Source organism: Rhipicephalus microplus, chromosome 5 (assembly GCF_043290135.1).
Source record: "Rhipicephalus microplus isolate Deutch F79 chromosome 5, USDA_Rmic, whole genome shotgun sequence".
Taxonomy (NCBI): domain Eukaryota; kingdom Metazoa; phylum Arthropoda; class Arachnida; order Ixodida; family Ixodidae; genus Rhipicephalus; species Rhipicephalus microplus.
The window spans coordinates 219,550,280-219,574,027 of record NC_134704.1 but is presented as its reverse complement, the minus strand read 5'-3'; the positions used below and the strand labels follow the sequence as shown (position 1 = coordinate 219,574,027).

Sequence of the window (23,748 nt, the reverse complement as noted above, 5' to 3'; positions counted from 1 at the left end):
ATGAATAAATAAATAATCTTGCACGGTCACCCTAACCAGACCATGCGAGAAATCTCAGAGACATATCATAAAGGAACACCACACCTTGTTCAAGTCAATTAACCTTTGCTATCACTACTACACAAGAAACTTAACTTTATTATAGAACGGTACACATGTGCCTCAGTTGTTAGCCTTTTTGTACCTCTTTGTAACATGGGCGATGCACCCCCATTTTCTTATATAATATGTTTGTTAAACCATGCAATAACTTATCAGTTGTCAGTAAGCGTTTCCAATGTGCATATTTCTTTTCTGGTCCCATTTCTTTCTTTTTGCCCTGAAAGCTTTACTACATCCTGCAGTTACAGGGCCAAAGAAAGTTGGTAGATGCATACGCTGCGAGCGGCGTGCAGTTGTCTTGTCAATGTCTTTTATTTTATGAAATTGCGCTTATTTCTACAGAGCTCTTTAAATATACCAGAACTCAACAATTTACTCATAAACAGCGTCAAAGGATACTGATTCCGAATGCACCCGTGAATTAATGAACAGTGCTTGCATCTTTTAAGCAACCAAGTTCTACTGCGTTTTATTTATGCTGAAGGCAGACTGATGCTAGAGAATAATAATTAACTGATGCTTCTGAGCCGCTCAGCTGGTTGAACAGGGGGACAAGTGCAAATTGTAGACAGACCATTGCACCAAAACACTGCAGTTTGTGAGTGAATTACGCTGTAATATACCGCAACTTGCCAAGTTCACTTGATCTTAGAAGCACTTGAATGGTGCAAATGGAAAGCTGAAGCATGAAACCCACTCGCTCGTCGTGGCCCCTGCTGCAGAGCACCAACTTTTCTCATAAGCACTTAAGCGCCCGTTCACGACGCTAGTGTGCCTGAAAAAGGTGTATTGGCACGCGCCACCTGCGGTGTATTTGGTGTATTTGTAGCCACCTGCGGCGGCTATAAAGCATTATGGGAAGCCGCAGCGACGGGGGAGTGTCGTCTGCTCGCGGAAGCGTTTGCTCACCTCGTTTTCAACAACGCGCGGGTGTCGTTGCGGAAATGTCACGCGTGATAACCAACTCTGCTTCAATCAGCACTCACAGACAAGGCACAGCTAGAGCGACATAAAGCCAGCAAACAGTAAGCATCCTTGACATTGTCACGTGCTACAGAAGGTCTTCAACTCGGAACAACTGAGCCGGCGGGGAGACGAACCGAAAACTGGCAAGATGGCTGCTTCAATAGTCAACAACAACTAGCCAGAGCGCGCGCTTCCCCAAAACATCACCTTCCATTATAGCGGGCAGCCATGGCTTGCGATACCTAGCGGTCAAGTGGCATTATTCCCCCTCTGAAAAAAAAAAGGGCATCACTCTGATGCTCGGAAAGTACAACGGCAAAGTCGAGGCGAACCAACAGAAAATACTCACATACAAAAAAACAACAGCGATAAGGTTTATGCGCAGTCGCACTACCATGTGAAGTATGGCTTTAGTCATACTACGTGCACTATCTCCGAGGAGTACCTTCGCCGCCGTGGCGAAAAGGCGCTGTCAGGGACTACCTCGTAGTTCACATCGCTCACGCATCGCAACACTTTGTATGGTCCGAAGTAGCGAGTGAGCAGTTTTCTGACAATCCCTGGCGTCGGACTGGAGTCCACACCCAAACTTGATCGCCTGGATAGTATTAAACTTGTCGATGGTGAGCGTTGTAGTGGCATGCGTCTGTACTCTGCTGATGCGTAATGTGTAGGCGTGCTAACTGGCGTGCTTCTTCGGCATACTGGGTAAGCTGCACAGCGTCAGGAGTGATCAAAGCGTTGCAATCGTGTGGAAGCAACGCATCCAGCATGGTGTTGACCTCTCGTCCATAGACAAGACGGAAAGATGTGAATCGCGTAGTTTCCTGAACGGCAGTATTGTATCATCATCATCATATTTTATTTCCTTAAAGACCCCACAGGGGGGTATTACATAAGGGGTGGATGTACAGGATATAACAAACATTTGCCACATAAGGGGTTGGTATACAGGATATAAAACTTTTGCTACATTCAAAGTATAAAATATTGCTACATAGGTGTGGGTATATACATTGCCATGAAGTTTCACTGACAGAGATGAGTTGTTACATTTTTAGCGAAAGTTGATGGGCAGGTGATTGTGATGACGTGGTTTGGGAGGTCGTTCCAGTCCTTCACAGCACGCGGAAAGAAGGATGCGGAGAAGGTAGCAGTCCTAGTGCGCTAACGGGAGACTTGGAGGGGGTGGCTGGTGCGGTGCGAAATGTACGTCGGAGGGATGACGTATGAAGGATGGTTGAGGGGCGAATGAAACAGCTTATGAAACAGGGAAAGAGTGGCTATGCAGCGTCGAAGGGCAAGTGGCTGCAATCCAGATTGGGCTTTTAAGGATGAAACAATGATGTCATAAGAATATGACGAATGTATGAAGCGGACTGAGCGATTTTGAATTGATTCAAGGTCATTGATTAGGTAAATTTGAGGTGGATTCCATATAGCAGAGGCGTATTCCAGTTTTGGCCTGATGAGGGATGTGTATGCGAGAAGTTTTACGTGTTGAGGTGCGCAACGCAGATGACGTTTCACGAATCCCAATATTTTGTTTGCAGATGAGATAATGTTTGTGACATGCGCATTCCAAGTTAGATCGGCGGTCAGTGTGACACCTAGATATTTGAAACACTGTACTATTTCTAGAGGGGCGTTAGTGATTTGGTATGGGAATAGGAAAGGATTTTTGCGCCGAGTGAATGAGATAACCTTACACTTGTTGGGATTAAGTTTGAGAAGCGAATTGTCACACCATTCTTGAATGTTGTTCAGATCGTGTTGTAGGGTTAGTTGATCGGAAACATTAGTTATTGTATGGTAGATCACGCAATCGTCGGCGAACATGCGGATTTTGCAAGACACAGTTAGTGGTAGGTCATTACTGTAGATTAGAAATAGCAAGGGGCCAAGGACGCACCCTTGCGGTACTCCTGACATTACTTCGAGAGGTTCAGAGGATTCATTATTTACGTGCACGAATTGAGAACGGTTAGCTAAAAAAGATTTAATCCATCTTAACACGTTAGGGTCAAGATTTAGCCCGGATAACTTCTGTATTAGTTTGTTGTGTGGAACTGTATCAAATGCTTTTGCGTAGTCAAGGAAAATGGCGTCAGTCTGAAAGTTGGTGTCAAGATTTGTATGTATGTCGTGAAGAAAGAGTGCTAATTGTGTTTCACAGGAAAGTCCCTTGCGCAAGCCATGCTGACAGGTGTGAAAGAAACTATTGGAATCGAGGAAGTTGATAACATGAGAATATATGACATGTTCCATGATTTTGCATGGGGTGCTTGTTAATGAAATCGGACGATAATTGAATGGGGAGTTGCTGTCGCCTGCTTTGTAGACTGGAACGACCTTACCAATTTTCCAGTCATTCGGAAGGTCGCCGGTGCTGAGTGACTGTGAGAATATGAGGTGCAAGTATGGTACAATTGTATCGGTAATGTTCTTTAACAGTTGAGAATTAATTTCGTCAATGCCACATGACGAGGAAAGTTTAATGTTTTTTATTAGGGAAGAAATGCCGTCTGCGGAAAATGCTAGCGCAGGCATGCTGAAATCTATCAGGGTGGTTGTGGGAACGGAAAGCATACTAGGTGCTCTGGTGAACACCGACGAGAATGCAATGTTAAAAATATGAGCACACTCGGCATTTGTGGTCACTTCACCGGATTCGTTAGTAAGGGAGATAGTGCGAGATGGTTTTGGATTGACGGTCTGCCAAAATTTTTTTACGTTGTCACTTAGCATGTTAGGTAGGTTCGTGTTAAAAAATGCGTGCTTGGCGTTGCGAATTGCTGTAAGATAGTCATTTTCGGCGGAGTAGTATTTATTCCATGCGCATGGCGTTCCTTTAGATTTTGCCTGGCGGAAAAGGCATTTTTTCTTGTTGCTAAGTCGGTTTATTGTTTTAGTATACCAGGGCTTTTACTGTGTGGCACGAAATGTGGTCTTCGGAATAAATTTATTTTTTAGTTCAATAAGTTTTTGTTTAAGAACTATCCAATTTTCATTGACGGATCGGCTACGGAAGTTGGCTTCAAAATCTGGGAAGAAGCTACTGAGTTCGTTGTTAATTTCTTGATAGTGACCTTTATCATATAAACATATTGTTTTGTTTAGCATTTCACGGCGCTCTGGGGAAAATGCGAAATCTGCATGGATAACTTTATGGTCGCTAATTTCATCGAGATAGGTAATCGACGATAAACTTGAAGGATGGGTGGTTAGAATGAGATCAAGGATGTTTGCGGAATTGGCGGCAACAAGTGTTGGCTCGAAACAAGTTGTGATAAGTTAAAGTTGAAACAAGCATCTAAAAATTCTCTCGAGTCTTTCTGGTTTCTTTGTGCGGTTGTTCCGGTTTGCCAGTTAATATTAGGAAGGTTAAAGTCACCAAACAGCAAAATATGAGCATTCGGGTGGGCTTTGGTGAGCGCATTTAATATATCGTTAAATTTGTTTACGAAGTCTGGATTTGCATTCGGTGGTCTGTAGCAGACACCAAGCAGTATTGTGTGGGGTGAAGCCCGGCAATGTAGCCATAAGATTTCTATGTCAGATGCTATGTTGATTACGGAACATGATAATTCCGGGCCGACGGCGATCAGTACGCCTCCTCCGCGAGTGCATTCGCGATCTTTTCGGTATAAGTGAAAGTTAGGAAGATCTGCAAGAACTTCAGTGTCCGTCACGTCATCGGCAAGCCACGTTTCTGTTAATACAACAAGATTGGCATTGGATGACGTCACAAGGCTAGATACTTTTTCTTGTTTCGGTAGAAAGCTGCGTATGTTAGTAAAGATTACAGATAAGGAAAGATTGTTTTGTGCTATATTTCGGGGGCGGTTCGTTACTTTCTTCGTACGAGGGATTTGCTATGCGATTTCTTTTACAGTTTGTGAAGCATTGTCGAAAATGTAACGTTTTAAGCCCATATGAAGGGTTTTATAACGTATCTGAAACTTTGCTGATTTTGCTTTCGCGAAATTAACTAAGTGTCGGCGAGCGGTTCGGACAGACTGGGAGAAGTCTTCGCCGATGCTGAAGTCGGTTTCTCTCAGCATGGGTGCTTTTGTAAGTACGGCCTCTTTGGTTTTATGGAAGGTGAACCTTGCTATCAAAGGGCGGTTGCGATTAGTGGCATGGCGTCCGAGGCGATGTGCGCGATCTATTTCTTTTGGGTCGATGACTACTTGGAGGTGTTCACGGCAGTGTCTGATAATAAGCCCTTCTGCTTCTGCATTTGTTTCGGCTGGGTTAGGATCGGGAAGGTTGTAGAATATTAAGTTATTACGCGGTGAGCGGTTTTCTGCGTCGTCTAATTTAGCCTCCAGTTTGGAGACCAGACGGTTCGTTTCAGTTGCGTCTGTACGGATCACTTCAAGATCTGCATGTAGAGGCGACAGGTTCTGGTAGTGGTTTTCTACTTCAGTCATGTGTTTACTTAGGTCAGTTATGATTTGGTTGGTTGTCGATGGCTGGTTTTTAAGTTCTTGTACCTCAGTGAGAAGTGTAGCTTGCCCAGCGGAAATTTTTTGTAGTTCGGTGAGGATTTTTTGCATTTCTGGGCCAGGATTAGTCTCGACATCACCGGACAATAATAACAGTAGAGAGGAGGTGGTATGGGCGCACTCAAGGATGATTTCACAAAGGCACTGTGGGCTCGGCAGCTGCACCAAGTAGTAGTTACTTGTCTTTTTAGCAAATAGGCTATTGTACCCACTAACCTGCACCCACTTTCATGCGAATGTGACGTACAGTAGCACCTGGTCCCAGGTCTTATGCTGCACATCTACGTACATGGATAACATGTCAACGATGGTCTTGTTGAGTCGCTCTGTCAAGCCGTTGCTTTGCAGATTATATGCTGTGGTCTTGTGATGGCTCGTGTAGCTGAGCTTAAATACGTCATGAAAGAGCTGGGCCGTGAATGCTGTTCCTCTGTCTGTGATTACGCACGACGGGGTGCCATGTTGAAGAACGATCTGGTCCATAAAGAACTGGGCGACGTCGGAAGCTGTAGCGCGTTATAGTGCCTTTGTTTCAGAGTACTTCGTCAAATAGTCGGTGGCTACTACAATCCACTTGTTACCGGCAGATGATAGCGGAAAGGGCCGCAGTAAATCCATTCCTATTTGATCGAATGGCGCTCTAGGTGGTTCTATTGGTTGAAGAAGCCCCGTGGGCTTCGGTGACGGGGATTTGCAGCGTTGACATTCTTGGCAGCTTTTCAAGTATCGCTTAACCGATGCGAAAAACTTGGGCCAGTAGTACGCTAGTCGAACTAGAGCGAAAGTTCAAGAGGAGCCTAAGTGACCAGATGTGGGCTCATCGTGGCAGGCGAGAAGAATGTCGTCACGCATGTCAGTTGGCACAAGTAGAAGATAGGTTCACTCATTGCCGTTGGAGTTTTTCTTATACAGGACCCCATCTCGCAGACAGAACAACGACAGACTTTGAGAAATACATCGAAATATGGATGGAAGAGTTGCGCCCTTCAAGGTTTTCGATAACTGTGCAAATTTCGTCGTACGCGCGCTGTCGTGTAATCAGATCCGTTGTAGTGAGGGTCCCAAAGAAACCACCGTCATCTTCGGTGTCATGGCCACAAACTTCGATGGGTGCACGAGATAATGAATAAGCATCTTCGTGCTTGCGACCCGATTTGCAGGCGATCGTGAAATCGTATTTCCGCAGACGAAGACTCCATTGTGCCAGTCGCCCACACGAGTCGCGTAGGTTGGTTAAACAGCACAACGAATGATGGTCGGTCACTACCTTTAATGGCATCTGTAAAGATAAGGCCTAGATTTCATCATGGCCCATACAACAGCGAGGCACTCTTTCTCTGTAGTGGAGTAGCTGACCTCAGCGTAGTGGAGTATCAGCGTCTTGGTCAAAGTGAGCGAGGACTGGTGGTGTCTGCAAACGCTCCCGTAGTTTAGAGAAACTTGCGTCCTCTTCTTCCTCCCAGACGAATGGAACATCTTCACAAGTGAGCCGAGTGAGCGGTTCAGCAATCCTAAAGAAAATGGCTATAAAGCGGCGATAGTATGTGCAGAGCCCTAGAAAGCGACGTACTGCATTCTTATCTTGTGGAACAGGAAACGAGGCCCCGGCGGTACTTTTGTCAGGGTCTGGTCGAATACCATCCGCACGGACAACATAGCCTAGAAACTTGAGTTCCTTGTAACCGAAGTATCATTTTTCTGGCTTCAGTGTCAGGTTAGCAGAGCAGAGCGGCTCCAGCACAATCTGCAGATGCTTCAAGTGCTCCTCAAATGTCGCAGAAAACATGACATCATCCAGATGAACTAGGAACATGTGCCACTCTAGACTGGTAAGGACACAGTTCATCATTCTCTGAAATGTTGCAGGAGCAGAACAGAGGCCGAGGGGAAGCACTTTGAATTCATATAGGCCATCCGGTGTAACGAAGGCGGTTTTTTCACGATTACCTGCATCAACTTCGATCTGCCAGTAGCAACTTTTCAAGTCCATCGATGAAAAATACTTGGCCCGCCGCAGTCTGTCCAGGAAATTGTCGATGTGGGGCAGCGAATAGACGTCTTTTTTAGGCACGCTGTTAGGTTTCTTGTAGTCTACGCAGAAGCGCAGTGATCCATCTTTTTTTCTTCACCAGCACGACCGGAGATGACCAGGCACTCTTTGAAAGTTGTATAACGTCATCTTGCAACATCTCTTTGAGTTGAGCATTTATCACGTCACGTTCCTTTGCCAAAACGCGGTAAGGGTGTTGTTTTATGTGCGAGGCATCGGTATACGTAATTATTTGGTGTTTGGTGATCGGTATCTGATGAACCTTCGAGGTGGACGAGAAGCACTCTTTAAATTGATATAGCAGTTCATGTAGCTCGGTCTATTGTTGTTCCGAGAGGGTCGAGTTGACATCAACTTTTGCAAGTAGTGAAGTCACGTCGCTTGGTGTAGGTCGAAGCTTGTCGTCGGCTGATGTACGTGCGAAGCATACAGAAATGCCTGTGATAGGGTAGGCGAAAGCAATGGCGGTGTTACGAAACAGGTGCCGGTACTCATTACTGATATTAGTCACAAGTAAGGCAGACTGTCCCTCATAAAGCGTAGCGGGGCTGCGTGCAGCGCAGACACCTAGCGCGAACAAAAGCGCCAAGTTGCCTTCGGCGACAACCTCACCATCCCTTAACTTGTCGGACACCACATCAACTAGGATGCTTGAACGCGGAGGCAACCCAATGCCGTCGGCGGAAATGCGAAACGTACTGTCACGGATGTCGTCAGATTTGTCGGAGGATCCAGCTGTCAAAAACGTCACGGTACGCTCTCAAAGATCGATAATAGCGCCGTGCTCCCGCAAAAAGTCGACTCTCAGGATTAGGTCTCAGGAACAGTCACGAAGTACGAGGCAGCTGGTGAGAAACGTTTCTCCTCGAATGCTCACTCTGATAGTGCACATACCGAATTGGGTGTCTACGTGCCCGCCGGCAGTACGAATTTGTGCTTCGTACCAAGGCATAACAACCTTCCTTATGTGTGCTGCTAGTTTCCCGCTCATGATCGAATAGTCCGCACCTGTGTCTAATAATGCACTAACGTCGTGGTGACCGTCGACTACAACATGTATAAACAAATAAAATCTGCTTCTGGCTTTCGTTGCTGCCATCGGGAGATCGCTCCAGGTCTGTGCTTGCGTCGGTGGGAGGCCTTGCTTGCGTCGAGTGTCAACGGCCTCGCTCCCGAAGGTCGCTGTCGTTAGTTCGCCGAAGGTCGCTGCCGCCCCTGGGAGGCTCCAAAAATTTGGAGGAGATCGCCTTGAGGATGGGGACCGCGACTGCCGCCGCAGTGGCATGTGCTGTTGTGAGAGGTAATCTTCAATAGCTTTTGGTCTTTCGCCTAATCTTGGCCGTGGCGAGTCGACGGCAAAACCCTGTAGTCCGAGGCGACGATAGGGACATTCCCGGTACACATTTCCAGCTTCACCACAGTGGCGACACAGTGGTCGTCTGTCCGGTGTGCGCCATACGTCAGATTTTCTGGTAAGCAGCTGTGGATTTTCCAAGTGCTGAATCGGCTGCAGCGAAGGAAGTGTATCCTGAGGCATAGAATCGATGAAGGGCGGGGAAGCAGGTATATATCGACTGACAGCTTCTGCGTATGATGCTTCTCCATTTTAATTCATTCGTGCCCAAAACAAGCACGGACTGGAATCACCTTCCCGCTTCCATCGCATCCATCACTGACCCGACCAACTTCAAGAATACCATAAACGCATACCCTTTTTAAACACGCTCCATTTGTTTGTACAGTTTGTTTTTTTTTTTTTTTCACCACTCCTCTCTGTAACGCCTTGTGCATTGAGAGAAAATAAATGAAATGAAATGAAATGAAATGATGCACGATGTGGCTCTGTCGAGACAGGCCGGACATGACTGGAAGACGGCACTTGGAGAGCCTGTCGTACTTCGTTTCTGACGAGGCTGCAAATCGACCCTGCAGTAGGTTGGGACTGGCACTGGATCTTTGGTAGTTCGTCGCGCACCACCGATCGAATGAGGTCCCAGAGAGACTCAATGTTGATGCTGCTTCCTGCACCTCCGATCTGACCTACTGACGAAGCGACACTCACTTGCCAGTTGTGCACAGTAGAGCGCTGTTGCAGCACTTGTTTCATGATTGTGGCTTCGGTCAAAAATTTCGCCACGTTCTTGGGGGACAGCAAACGAGGCCAGCGAAAAGCTGCTCTTTCACTCCTCGCATTAAATGACAGACCTTCTTTTCCTCCGCCATGTCAGGGTCGGCTCGACGAAAGAGGCTTATCATGTCTTAGACGTACATCATGACACTTTCATTCGGAATTTGGAGGCACGACTGAGCGGCTCGCTCGGCTCATTCACGGCGATCGGGATTGGCCCAACTTGCCAGCAAGTATCGACGAAAAACGCTCAAGGAGGAAAAAGGCAAACAGTTTTTGTACCAAGTACGAGCGCCGTCCTCCAAGCTGAAATACACGTTCCTCAGCTTGTTGAAGTCGGTCCAATCATTGTAATCGGAGACTTGTTCAAACTGAGCCAGCCAGTCTTCAACATCGTCCATGAAACACCTTCGGCACACTTGGCTTCCACAGCGTATGAAGTGTGGCTGCAGCGCCTTTCGGTGCGTTCGGGGATGTGACAGACGTCATCTCGGAAAGAGGTCCACGCTCAGGAAGTAGTCCTCGGAGTCTTCGGCTTGAGCGGCGAGCAGATGTTGTCACTGCAGGCACAGGGCTACCTGGAGGCGTTTGGAACATCGACTGGAGGTTACCCAGCAGCTCCACCAGTTGTCCTGTGCTACAAAAAGTCTTCAACTTGGAAGAACTGAGCTAACAGTGAAACGAACTAAGAACTGGCAAGATAGCTGCTTCAATAATGAACAACAATTAGCCAGAGCGCGCGCTGCCCCAGAAAATCGTCTTCCATTCTAGAAGGCAGCTATGGCTTGTGCTCACGGTACCTAGCGGCCAAGTGGCAATATTAATCACCCGAGAAAATGTTGACATACTTGAAAAAAGTCCATTGAATTAGAAACATTACTTTTAGGAGTCCCCTGCGCTCTGTTGATCAAATTTTTTCTAGAAGCTTCCCTCGCTTGTTTGTCAGCATGAGCGCACAGCTTCACTATTAGTTGGGTACTATCACTCGTCATATGCTTTCGCGCGATACTCAGTGCAAGACAGTGTCACTTCGCGCATGATAATGTCTAAATCCGACCACCGTAAATGCGTTCGAGCCCCACTATACTTTATACATTTGATTACTTATTGCCTGTTTCAAAACTTCGCATTTGGGGCGATGAGAGTAGTAAAAGCAGCTACCAGCATGTCCATAGAGGGGACATCAAGCGAGTGCTGTCAGGTGCAGATAATGCATAAATACGATGCAGCGTGGGACTAAATAATGCGAAAATACTCTGCACATTTCACTTTGCATGCAGTATTTGTTTTCAAACAGCATAAAACATGCTGTCTCTATGTAGTTCCTGTTTTGACGACTGTAAGTTGGAAGTTAACTCAAGAATTTGGGACTCGACTGCACAAAAGATTGATATGATTCATATGTGGAGTTTAATGTCCCAAAACCACCATATAATTATGAGAGATGCCGTAGTGGAGGGCTTCGGAAATTTTGAGCCCCTGGGTTTTTTTAACGTGCACCCAAATCTGAGCACACGAGCCTACAGCATTTTTGCCTCCATCGAAAATGCAGAGGCCACAGCCTGGATTCAATCCCGCGACCTCCGGGTCAGCAGCCGAGTACCTTAGCCACTAGACCATTGTGGCAGGTACTGCACAAAAGGTGGTGACTAGTTAATATTGCAAAGAAATATATAACAGAATGAGTGTTAGTGTGCATCATTTACACAACACTATTCTATTTTGCTGTTTGAGCTCCTGTGATCTCTTGTTTTATTACAGTTTATAGTTATGCTAATTTAGCAACTTCTAGTTTGTGTGAAGATGCATCTCCAAGCTGCCGAAAACATACAGCCATTCCTGTCACCTTTTCCAAAAGGGGCACGGACAAAACATCTGAAGGAATCGTCACCTCAATATTCAGAAGAGAAACTTCCGCAGCATGAACATTCTTATGGTGCCAATAAGCCCTCAGTATCTGGACACAATATGTATATGCCATAAAACGTTGATAAGTGATGCTGTGCAAGGCTTTTAATGGTGAAAATGACATTAAAAGCAATGATGGAAGCCTCATTTAGTCTGGGAAAGGTATGGAAGGCTGCAGCAAGGCTTACATCAGTTGGAAATGTGAAAAGAACTGTTGGCGAGTGTCACTTTTGTATCGATAATCATAAAACTACAACTAGCACTCTTTGCCTTGACAGAGGGAAAAAACAAAAACAAAAAATAAGATGCGCGAAGCCAAAAGTGAAGCTTCAAGGTTTATGGTGAATACCAAGCAGATTCCATTGATGGTAACTCTGCAGTAAACAACAAAATAAACGCCAACATTGAAACGCCTGTCCAATAAAAAGAAGCGCGTTTACCGCCAAGCCAAGCGTTCTAATTTATCTGAAAGATGGGAGGTTTACAAAAAGGTAGCCGATGAATACGGGCGTGCTTTATCCGCGGCAAAAGAGTCCTTTCTTCAGCAAACGCTACCGTTAATTCTGCAAAACAATCCCCACAAATTTTGGCAGGTCGTTAATGGGGGCGATAGGAAACAGATTGAACTTACCACTGACACGGACGAAGTAATTTCCAGTGAGAACGTTTGTATCACCCTTAACCATGCATTTTCTTCATTCTTTACGAACACTACTCCTGCCGTCCTTCCAGGTGTTCAAGCTCGCGATTTCATTGTGATGAATTCTGTACACGTTGACCGGGCCGGCATACGCAAGTTGATCCAAAATTTAAAAATTTCGTCGTCACCAGGCGTCGATGGCATTTCTTCTAAATTTTTGAAAAACACTGACGTTCATTCCTCAATTATTCTGTCGAGACTTTTTGATCAGTCATTAGAAGAAGGTGTTCTCCCAGAGGACTGGAAGGTGGGGAAGGTGGCTCCCTTGTTTAAATCAGGAAACGCTCATAGTCCCGGGAACTATCGCCCCATTTCTCTAACCAGTGTACCATGCAAACTTCTCGAACATGTAATTTACACCCACGTCGTGAGTCATCTTGAAAGTAATGCCTTCTTTAGCATTCACCAACACGGGTTTAGGAAATATTATTCATGTGAGACACAGCTTCTGGCCTTCACTAACGATTTATTCTCTGCTGCTGATCGTTCATCTACTGTTGATTGTGTCTTCATAGATTTTTCAAAAGCCTTTGATACCGTCTGCCACAAGTTACTTCTTCTGAAACTAAACGCGCTAAATATTGATGCTAACGTCTTAAAGTGGATTGAATGTTTCTTATATAACCGCACCCAGTTTGTAACTGCTAACGACCATTGTTCCCCGACTAGCCCTGTAACGTCCGGCGTTCCGCAAGGTTCAGTTCTTGGTCCCCTACTATTTCTTATCTACATCAACGACTTACCTAAAGACATTTCATCATCCATCAAACTATTTGCCGATGACTGTGTAATTTACCGTGAAATCCGGACCAACGCAGATAATCTTGCCCTTCAAGCAGACCTGGATCACATTTCATCATGGTGCGACGCATGGTTAATGAAGCTAAACATTACTAAATGCAAGGCTATGCGAATTTCCCGTTGTATTTCTCATAATGTACCGTGCGACTACACACTTAACCACAGCAATCTCGATCTGGTTTCGTCCTACAAGTACCTAGGAGTATATATCTCTAACAATCTCTCTTGGAACACGCATGTCGATTATATTACAAACAATGCGAATCGCACGTTAGGTTATCTGCGCAGAAACTTTTCTTTGGCTCCGACTAACCTTAAACTTCTGCTTTATCAAACATTAGTCCGACCCAAACTCGAGTACGCGTCATCAGTCTGGGATCCACATACCAATTACCTCGCTGACAGCATCGAGGCGGTTCAAAATCGCTCGGCACGTTTTGTCATGTCAAACTACCATCGCACGTCCAGTGTTACCTCGATGAAAGCCAGTCTTCACTTACCCACTCTCTCACTGCGGCGTAAAATATCTCGCCTTTGCCTGTTTCATAAGATCGTTCATTGTATTCAGTCTTTTAGCAACACTCTTTTCCAGCCCCCATCGTACGTTTCCTCACGCAACGATCATCAGTTTAAAGTGGGCGTTCCTAGCGCCCGCACGAATTTATATTTTGAATCATTCATCCCGAAAACTGCAAATGAGTGGAACCACCTTCCCGCCTCTATCGCTGCTATCACTGACCTCACTTTGTTTAAAAACGCCTTCTCTAACCATTTCGCGTAAATTCGCCACTTAAGTCACACTGTGTTTTCTCTTTTTAGTTTTTTGTGTGTGCGTGTCATTCAAAGACGCAACCATGTTGAACATTGTTGTTACAACCACCCTGCCTCTTCTTCACATCATGCAGTCTTTCTTTTCTTTTATGGTTTTCAGACCGCCATTGTGCGCATATAATTTTGATTTGCTGTATTTCCTGATTTTCTGTACGATGTATACCCGCTCCTCTCTGTAATGCTTCGGCCTTGAGAGTAAATAAATGAAATGAAATGAAATGAAACACTACACAAGATGTGTGCAATTAAGAAAGTATAGATTCCTCATGCGTTCACACCCAAGACGACTTCAAAGCCAGGGCAGTCTCCTTCTTTTCGTAGAGCTTATTAGCCCTGCAACAGTTTTCGGCACCTAATGTGGCTTTGAACTGATTCTATGAGCAGAGGCATCCTTGTTTGAGCTCCATGGGCCAATCACTGAGGCAGTGCAAAGTGACGATGACGACCGCCATCATGACCTCACACATTCTGGTGATGTCATGATAATGTCATTACGCTATGTCTTTTAGACCACAAATGTTGACGCCTCCGTCAACAACAGTAAATCTTCATTTTTAGGTGAAAGCCTTAGATGCCTCATGAAACGTGAAACGACCCTTATGGTGCATTCAGACGACGGACCGAATATGGATTTGTCGTGCACGTGGACGGCTAATCCACGGATGATCCACCTGCAGGCGCATCCACACGACGGACGGTGTCCTAGGAGAAAACAGCCGGATTACCCTCGACAGCAGGTTCAGCGCTCACCTGCGCCCGCTGAAAGCCGACCGGTTTGAGAGTATTCAGTATGGATGCCCGCAAGAAGCGACGCTTGACTGCGATGTCTGTCGCGTTGTGGCAAATGAACGAGGAGTGTTATTTTTTCAGAAGAAAGAGGAGTTGCTGGCAGAATGTTCTTTCAACTACATTGTTCCCCACGTGTAGAGCTTCTGAACGCGTCTCCCATCCTTTTTTAGATGCGGCACGTTGCGGTTGCAGAAGTTAAAAGATTTCACCACCATGACGGCTAAGAATCTCGCGTGTCAAACGATGGCGGTGACATTTCCCGAACCACTAACAGTAATTTCTGCATATTGAATCACCTGAGAACAAAGCCCCCGGAAACTAAGTAAACCATGCTCAAGCGCAGATGATGCCGACCAGTCGTGCAGCTGTCCGCGAGCCATGGAGGTTATGCCGCGAGCAGACGAAAAGTGTACTGATTGCCAGAAACCCCGAGCTGATTCGCTGAAGTATCGGCTTTCTCCCGCCAGAATCTCGATGTGAGAAACAGGTTGGGTTCATCCGTCCGCGAGCTATGAGGACGAGTCGTGGACGAGGGGAATCGCTGATGTGAGGTCACGTGACGCGCCGTACTTTCCGCCACATCCGGATTTGGTCTGTCGTCTGAATGCACCATTAACGTTCCACGTTGGTGGCGTCAAGTGGTCGGAAAAGTTGTCACATGATGACGACAACATATATGAAGTCAGACATCGCCAAAAACTGTGACATCATTAAAACGTCACGTGATTCCACGTGATCCGCCAACCGCTCGGGGAGACCTGCTCATGGACACTCGTGGACTGGCGGCGGGGTAGGATCTCTACTTCGACTGAGAGGAAAAATAAGATGGCCTTTGGGATTGAATTGTGTCAGATGGATGGAGTTTTTAAGGAGGTATCTAAGGCTCTCGCCTTAAGGGGGGAGGGGGACTTTAGTATCGTAAGAAATGACAAAAAATTGATTTTTTAAAATCAAGTTTTCAGTATCTGGGACATTTTTCCAGAAGATTCCAAAATATCTACACTGAAAACTGTGCAGAAGTGCTTCGAAAAATTCGTTTCACCCTCCTAGCTAGCAGAAGTTTTTCTGGAAATGGCGAGATAACATCGATTTTCAAAACATCATAGCTTTGTGAGGGCGCGGCTGGGAGCCGTCTTGGGCTCATCGTAAAGAGCGTTTCTCGATGTTTAAATTTCCCACCTCAGCTGGCTCCTTCCTTTAAAAACAAGCACACAAAAAGCAAATGCTTGAAGGTCGTTTCGAGGCCCCTGATTGGCCATGGCTGCCATGTTGCCCCCGCTCGCCACGCCATTGGCCCGATGCTCGCTCTGGGAGATCGACGTGGGCTTGTGCGTCCTCAGGGCATGGCTGTCAAAAATCGCTAATTCGTGGCGTGTTCATGCCTCGGAAATCACATTATATAATTACGCCTTACTTAGGAGCTGTAAGCAGATGCTCGATCAGATTATACGAGCAGGTGCGCAGTCAACGGGCGCAGTGCGTCATCGAAGTTGTCGTTAGGTCAAACTCCGCTGATGGCGAGACGAACTTTGCGGGCAAGAACGACGCGCTAGCGCACTCATGGCGACGTGCTTCTTTGTAAGCAGCAAAGCACATCATTTGCTAGCTCCTAGGAACCACTAACGGGCACTTTACACATCGGCAGCAGACCCCACTGTCAAGCTCATCAACACCCCCCGTCCACGTCCACTAGCAAGGATTGCTAGGAAAAGCGGCTAGCAGTTTCGTGTGTCGACATTAAAGAAATACGATAAAAAGCCCAGTGCGCGCCAGTTTTTTTTGTCATCATAGGTACACCTTTCGCACATAGTCACCGAACGCCGCTGACAAGTGCATCACATGCCGGCTGCGCTGTACATGCAGCCGCACATTTCGCGGTCATATGGTGGGCTGTCATTAAGCTTTTGTGATACAATTTAGACGTGCTTGGAGCCTTGCTTGGTATCGCCGCGAGCATCTCTGAATGTTCTTTGACAATGAAAGCCTCATAGATTAGCGTTCCCGCGAACGGCCGTATGATGATGCGTTTCACGGCTAGAGTGGCAAAAGAGCATGTATGAAGCAGGGCTTGAGTCTTTATATGCCTGACTTACGTCATTAAATAAAGTGCTAACAAATTTCTGTGCCCCCAGCTTTCTGCCCATAACTGTTAGTCATTTGGAAAGAAGGCATAGGCTGTCATGGTGGGAGCCTCTTGTCTTATGCAATAAACCTCTCTCTTGTTTGTAATGAAGAAGTACCTAAATAAACTAATGACAGCTTGAATACAAAGAAATGTCCAACTATTTCAGTATCTGCCTTATTCAATTACAACCTATTCCGTAATGCCTACTATCACACCACTCCTTCATACAGAAAACTTGGTTTGAAATCCACACTTGTTCTTTGTAGAAAAAAAAAGATTATGAAAAAAAATATAGGCAACAAAGGCACTTGGGTAAAGGCCAGATGCCCGAGAAGTCAAATATCACAAGACAAACCTAATATCACAATTTTTAGGTTTTTTAGAGACGTGAAGAGAAAGCAAAACTTCAAACGCAGTTTTCACAATACTGTTTTTTTGGCATTATGCTCAGCTCGTGGAGCAGATATCTCGGCAACCACTGCACATATATTGATTCCGTTTGTTTTGCAACGCTCCTTGAACTGTGCTTCACGGGGCTGCAATGTTATTTTTTCATTTTACTCCCTCAAGAATTTTTCGTAGGGTTTCTTGTTTGTAGTGTAAGTGTGCTCATTGCAGTGCCCTTGAAGAAAATGTGAACTGCAAAATTTAGTGTTGCTAGAAAATTACCGTATTTTGAAAATGCAGCCCTTTTCAGCATACATCTGACTGTGCATTCAGTAATTACCAACTATCTTTATCATTTGATAAATCTACCAGCCCCTCCACGAGGTTCAATGAAGAAATAATTCGTATCTTATTAACTTCTTGTGTTATCACCTCGAAACTTTTATGGAAGCACTCTGAGGCCATTTTTACGTCTATGCCAATTTTCATCAACATCCAACCAGAAACAAGAAAGTTCGTTTTGATAGGCATGTCCCCCCTTAATAAATTCACGAAGTATGCTTCAGGTGTAAAATTCCAGCCCTGTAATCATGGTGAGTGAGGGCACAAACATGTTAACAAAGGCCAAACTCAGTAACAGTATCACAAAAATCAAAATCCTGAAGTAGCATCGAGCAATGAGCAAACGTCTGGTGACTTTTGCGTACATATTATCACATCCAAGAACCTAGCAAGTGTGTAAGCCGCTTTCCTTCTTCTTCAGCATATTTAATGATGATTACAGTTATTTGCAACAAACAACACAGTCTAGTTTGAGGGCATGAAAGCCAGAGCGCTCAGACGTAGTCGTTTCTTTACAACAGCAGCACCTTGAATCTGAAAAACTACTCAAGGTGTCGGGGTGCGCGTTCAAAGCGGCCGAAAGCGTTGTCTGCTCTGCCAACCGGCGCTCTGACCACGTTGCCTTCGTTCTTTGCCAATGGTTTTGACTTCACTGCAATGCTGCTGAAGTCAAAATAATTGATCAGCTAATTCTGTAGTGTTGCAGCAGCGCAACTGTATGCAAATGCGACAGCGCAAGTGTACAAGATGGCGACCATCACGTAATATCGGCTCACAATATGTGCTGTCAACATAATTTTTGGTTCTAAAACTACCTTGTGGAACAGCAATGGCGAAAATTAGACAAAAGAAGACTGTTCTAGAGCAGTATGCCGCAGTAATTTCTGGTTGGCGCAGGTTTCCACAATTGACGCAGGTTTCTCATTACTGTAAACGTGTCGAGACATTTAAAGAGCGATGCAAAGAATGCGTACAGACAATTCAGGGGCGTCAGGCGAGCAGCCGCGTTTAACTTAATTCAAGAGCTAACATGATTACAGTTCATGCACAGCCTCACAGATGTGCATCCAAAAGCGAAATTACTGGGGCAGCATTTTTTTGGGCGGAACGCATTTTATCTTCTCATTTGTATCGCGAGTTGTAAAACCTGCGTGGCATCAAAACGACGTTGCGGAAGAAAGATCGGAAACATTAGACGCGCTCTTCTCCAGCTCCAGCCAATAAGGGGAGGCTGAATTGGATATGGATGGCAAAATCCTAGCTCACGCGAAGGCTTATAGGCTACGGCGCCCGTCTGCATCGACTTCCAGTTCGAGATGCCGTGCCGCCGTAAGGGCATTCTTTCCAGCGCTGTCGCTTTCTGCGTGTTCCACCCAGCACTCGCGGTGCCCTTTTTCTCACAAATTGCTGCATAAGGGTACGAACACAATGGCGGCGTGACGCTCTGCCGCGCGCCGCTCACTGCTCGTGAGACGCTGCTTTTCTCTCTCTCTCCCGCTGAGTGCCTAAAACTTCTGCCGCTGACCGAATTGCTCGCTGCTGCCAGCTCCAGCGCAAGCAAACCACCAATGAGCGCCTGCTTTTCCTTCCTTCCTTCTCACATCGGCGTCGCCTCCTCACCCATGCCATTTTCTTTCTCCGTCTGATGCGAAGAAGACAAGCTGCGAGCTGGCAGCTAGCAGGTGGGCACGCGCACCTCAACATGTCCATTTTTGTCTCACTTTTCTTGCAGCACCGCAAATGTCGGCAGCGTGCCCCTGGCTGCCGAGCGGAGGCGCCGACATCCTTCCCGCCAGTGTGCATGTACCTCATTACTTTAGGAGAGCTATGCAGTTAAGTTGAATAACAAATGCAGTGATGCTATCAAGGTCTTCTGATTCGGAGCAATTTTAGGAGCAGAAAAATTTTCATTTTGGGGCACTTTGGAGCAGCAAAACTTTCATCTTAGAGCACTTTGGAGCAGCAGAATTTTGCCTTTTGGAGCACTTTGGAGAAGGTAATTTTAAATCTGGGAACACTCCGGAGCATCTAACTTCACATCCCAGAGTACACTGGAGAAGCAAGTGGCATTTATTTTCAAAAACATTATTTTTTGGGGGCTCTTGTGAAGAGCTAGAAATGGTTCAATTCATTGCAAATCTTATGCAGTCAATAATCAGTAGAGCTCTCTAATTCACGCAATGCAAAGATAATTAATTTTTTGGAAAAGTAACTGCAAACTTTGACTTTAATGGTGTGATCGCTGGCATGCGCGCCATTTCCACGAGCATTACAGATGGTTCATACAACACTTTTACGTGTTGTACTCTCAACGCAAACAGACTGTTCGAAAAGTGTTTCACTTCCTGTAGTGGCCATATAGGAGTATGCACGGAGCCATGATCACAAGGATGCCGCACCATCGTCGCGTTAATCGGAGGTCTATTCGTACGCATCGTTCGTGCTGTACGTGCATGGGCATGCATGGACATGCAAGAGGTGTTCCGGAGATCTCTAGACATCCACGTTACCGTATGGGTATCGAACACAGCACATACAGCACATGCAGGAAGTCTTTAGCACATGTGACGAGTGCGTGGACCTTCGAAATGGCAACCCAACCACTAGTGTCCCTTGCAGATGATGTCAAATTGCGTCTTTTGGACCCAATATCGTGTAACTCAATAGGACCTGCTTAAAGAGACTATGGGTAATCCAGATGCCAATGCGGTTTTCGTCTTGTCAGTTACCTAAACGCGAAACAGAATAGCACAGAATGTTTACGAGCAATCTCATGATGCCCAGAAATTGCGAATGCCAGCGACTGCGCTCTTCGAGTCATGCATGCAGCACCCCCAAAAACAAACGAGCAAAGCAGTGTGAAGCAAGCAATACGATACCATGGTGTTTATTTTTTAACCATCAGCTATTGACCCTTGAGAGCAAAGAGGTGAACGTGCAACACGGCGTAGCTGTTTCACAGTGGGCCTTCCCACACCAGGCCTATCAGCGATGGGTCTACTACGGAAAGCTCCGCGCATTAAAGCTGAATTGCGGCTGCTCCGGTCAGGATGCATTCTTTTATTAATAAGATGACATTTTTTAAAGAGAGGGCGTGAAAAATTTGAACTCGAACCCTAGCACTCACAACCTCGAAAGGTATGTTTTTTTAGAGGAATTTACCACACAGCAATTACGAATGCAATTAAAAATTCGATTAAAAATGCTATTAAAAATGCGATTATTTGCCACACAGCAATTGCACAGCTATTACAAATTGCGAAAATAAAACTTTTCTGGATATAGATTTGTACATTAAGCAAACTTGACGAAGAGTGTCAACTCCTTTCCACCATTCAGTTGTTCTGTGGATGTGAAGCACGAAAAATTGAATCGCGATCTCCAGGAGTAGACGAGACTGATATTCTGGCGGCACATGTGCAATTATTAGCGAAAATTGCTTCAATTACATGACCCACAACTATTCAAACGAGCTATCAGCAGCATTCCTGAAATAGACGACGTCTGCTGATGAATCACCGCCATAGTTTCATGCTGCCGATTGTACCAGACGTTATAAGCTATTGTGGAGAGGGTGTTTCGGTATTAAGCAGACTTGCACAACAGAAGTTGCATTGGCACCAAATAGCATCGTAAAATGCTGTTTATTCAGTGGAATAAATTTAGGTTCGTGATTGTGACTATGATAGTCTCAAGGACAACGTGCACATGTTTTGACGTGCCAGCGTGGCTTTTGCCTGGGATCGACGCTTCCAAATCTGACTTTGGCGTACTTTCTGTCGATATTATCAGGATGACGCAGTAAATCTTAATTGGTGCATTTCGGCGTAGTTGGTGCAGGAGTAAGATCACTGGTTGTGCATCTGTAAGAGCTGGTAAAGAAATCACTCCAGTTTTATGCATTTAAGACAGAGCATAATTAAAGTATTTTCTACTGATTCCAGCTACTTTCTACAAAAGTTTAACCAAAAGAAACTGCCTATTTTTGATTATACAAATTCAGGATGATGCAAAATACCCTGTCCACAACCGACACTCACCTGTAACAAAAGATCTGAAGGCAGCCGGATTCGAATAAGCGTGTAGCGGTACATCAAGTGCTCTCGCCTCTCGTCACGCTCACGCATGGCCTTGGTCCGCAGCGTCATCTGCACTTCCACTTCACGACGTCTGTAATTGCCAATTGATTGGGATGGTTAACTCAATGAGAAGCAATGCAATGCGCTCAAGACAGGACAGTGGAGAGTGAGTGCATTTTCCCATTCCACTACCATCAGACACTGTGCACTATGTCATGGCCACTAACAGTCTTGCTATGCCAGTGCAGGGCACAAAACATATTCAGGTCCTGTGTCCAGCACCGTGATGCTCCAGCAATGCAGACACTGTGGAAGCCAACCAAGGCACCATAAAAGACAAGAGGCAGATGAGGGGGCATTGGGATGCTAAGCAGACAGACTGCTTGCATTAAACAACAATTGGCTGGATTTTCGCTCGGGAACTGTACCTAGAATAACACTCGAAGTGCAACGATGCCAGCACAGACGGTCGTCAAATGACCTGATCAGTGCTGAGGTGCACCAGCATTTAGACAGATGCTATTGAAGATCCCAGGCTTATTGCTTTAGGTTGCATTGGTTTCAAAATAAACTTCACTTTTTACTAGGCACACTTGAGCTTGCGAGTATAATCTAAAAGGGCCGGGAAGGTCGAACAATCTCCATGCAGTGTGCACTAGAACGTGGTCACAAGAAAATAGAGGAAGAAGCTGTAGAAGCTTGGAAACTTCAATAGGGCCTTGATCTTGGCATATAAACAAAATGCTGCTGTTTAAAGAGCCCCTCACCAGGTTTGAAAATTTTGAGTGCAATGTATACACTGGGCATTCATGATCATGTCTGCCAAAATTTGTAATGCTATGCACCGCAGAAATGGGTGAAATTACAAGATGAACATTGCTTGCCCTTCCTATCGTGGGTGCGTGCCCAAAGGGTGAGGACATGATGTAGGCGTCGAAACTGCACTACGTAGATGGCAGTACTGCGACGTTGATCCTCTACGCAGACAAGTGTACTCTGACATGGCCAGCAGTAACACGTGACACGGCAAAAATTATTTCACACAACATGTGTAGCTTGTGTAATTGGTTGCTTGAATAGATGACAGAGTTCGTGCTCTTTTGCATAACAAAAATTCAAGGGTTCTCAAGGTCTTTCAAGGCTATGTGTGCGAATTTTCAAGAAAAACATTGTCCGTTTGAAACCCAATTAACATGTGTTCAGGGGAGGATAAATGCCTAAAATAACTAGAATTATTTGAAAAAAGATACCACCACTGGAGCAGATGTCAAAAATATGGCTCCAATGGCAATTAGTACTTTCCAAACAACTTTCAATCATAGTTTCTTAAACTTGCATAGATAACCACTTGCAGTATGACACAAGTTTCAAACTTTTATTCGGATAGGAAAAAGTAAGGAACAGTTATCACGTAACACCTTGTTGCTTTTTTTAAAATTTTCATATCATATCCACTATCTCCTGCAGCCTAGCCCTGGCAGTCTTGGCAGTCTTTTTAAGGTTTGTCACGATTTATCTCAGGTGCGCTTGCGAAGGGTTGGATTGAGAGAGACAGGAGACGGCATGGCAAAGCAAACACTCTTTATCACACACAAAAATGGAAAAAAAGTAAGAAAAATCAAAAAAAAAAAAACGCTTGCAAGTACAGAAAACTACTCTAAAACAGCTTGTACATATTTAAATCAAAAATGAACTTACCCCTGTCTAAATCCATTTCTAGACCTAGCCGATAGTACAATGTGGCATCTCAACAATGCAACGTTATTAGTTTGTCGCCTCGCCATGTCGACTCGGTGCCCTTGTCGTGCCAACGGTGTTGTCGACGTCCTCCCCAAGTTCCTAAAGTCGTCATTTTCTTTGGCCAAACAAGCCACTCGACCTCATTGCCGGTTGGTTACGGTCTTCGTCGTCTTCTCTTGCTTAGTTAGGCTCTGCCTAACTTGTCAACGGTGTCTTGACTGTGGTGCAGGCTGCACGCGTTTTGGATCGAAGCGAAGGGGCTGTAGGCCCACCGGATACTGCGGTGAAA

General features: G+C 45.5%; 1 protein-coding gene across 3 annotated transcripts in view; it reads right to left on the bottom strand.

Annotated features, from left to right (window-relative positions):
* The window catches only part of Gint3 (GDI interacting protein 3), a 213,216-nt gene that overhangs the window by 15,674 nt on the left and 173,794 nt on the right, over positions 1-23,748 (bottom strand). For all 3 annotated transcript variants that reach the window (XM_037424316.2, XM_037424315.2, XM_075896513.1), the window contains one exon: positions 21,681-21,810. In XM_037424316.2, coding sequence (XP_037280213.1) covers positions 21,681-21,810 — 130 coding nt within the window. The remainder of the gene's footprint in view (positions 1-21,680; positions 21,811-23,748) is intronic.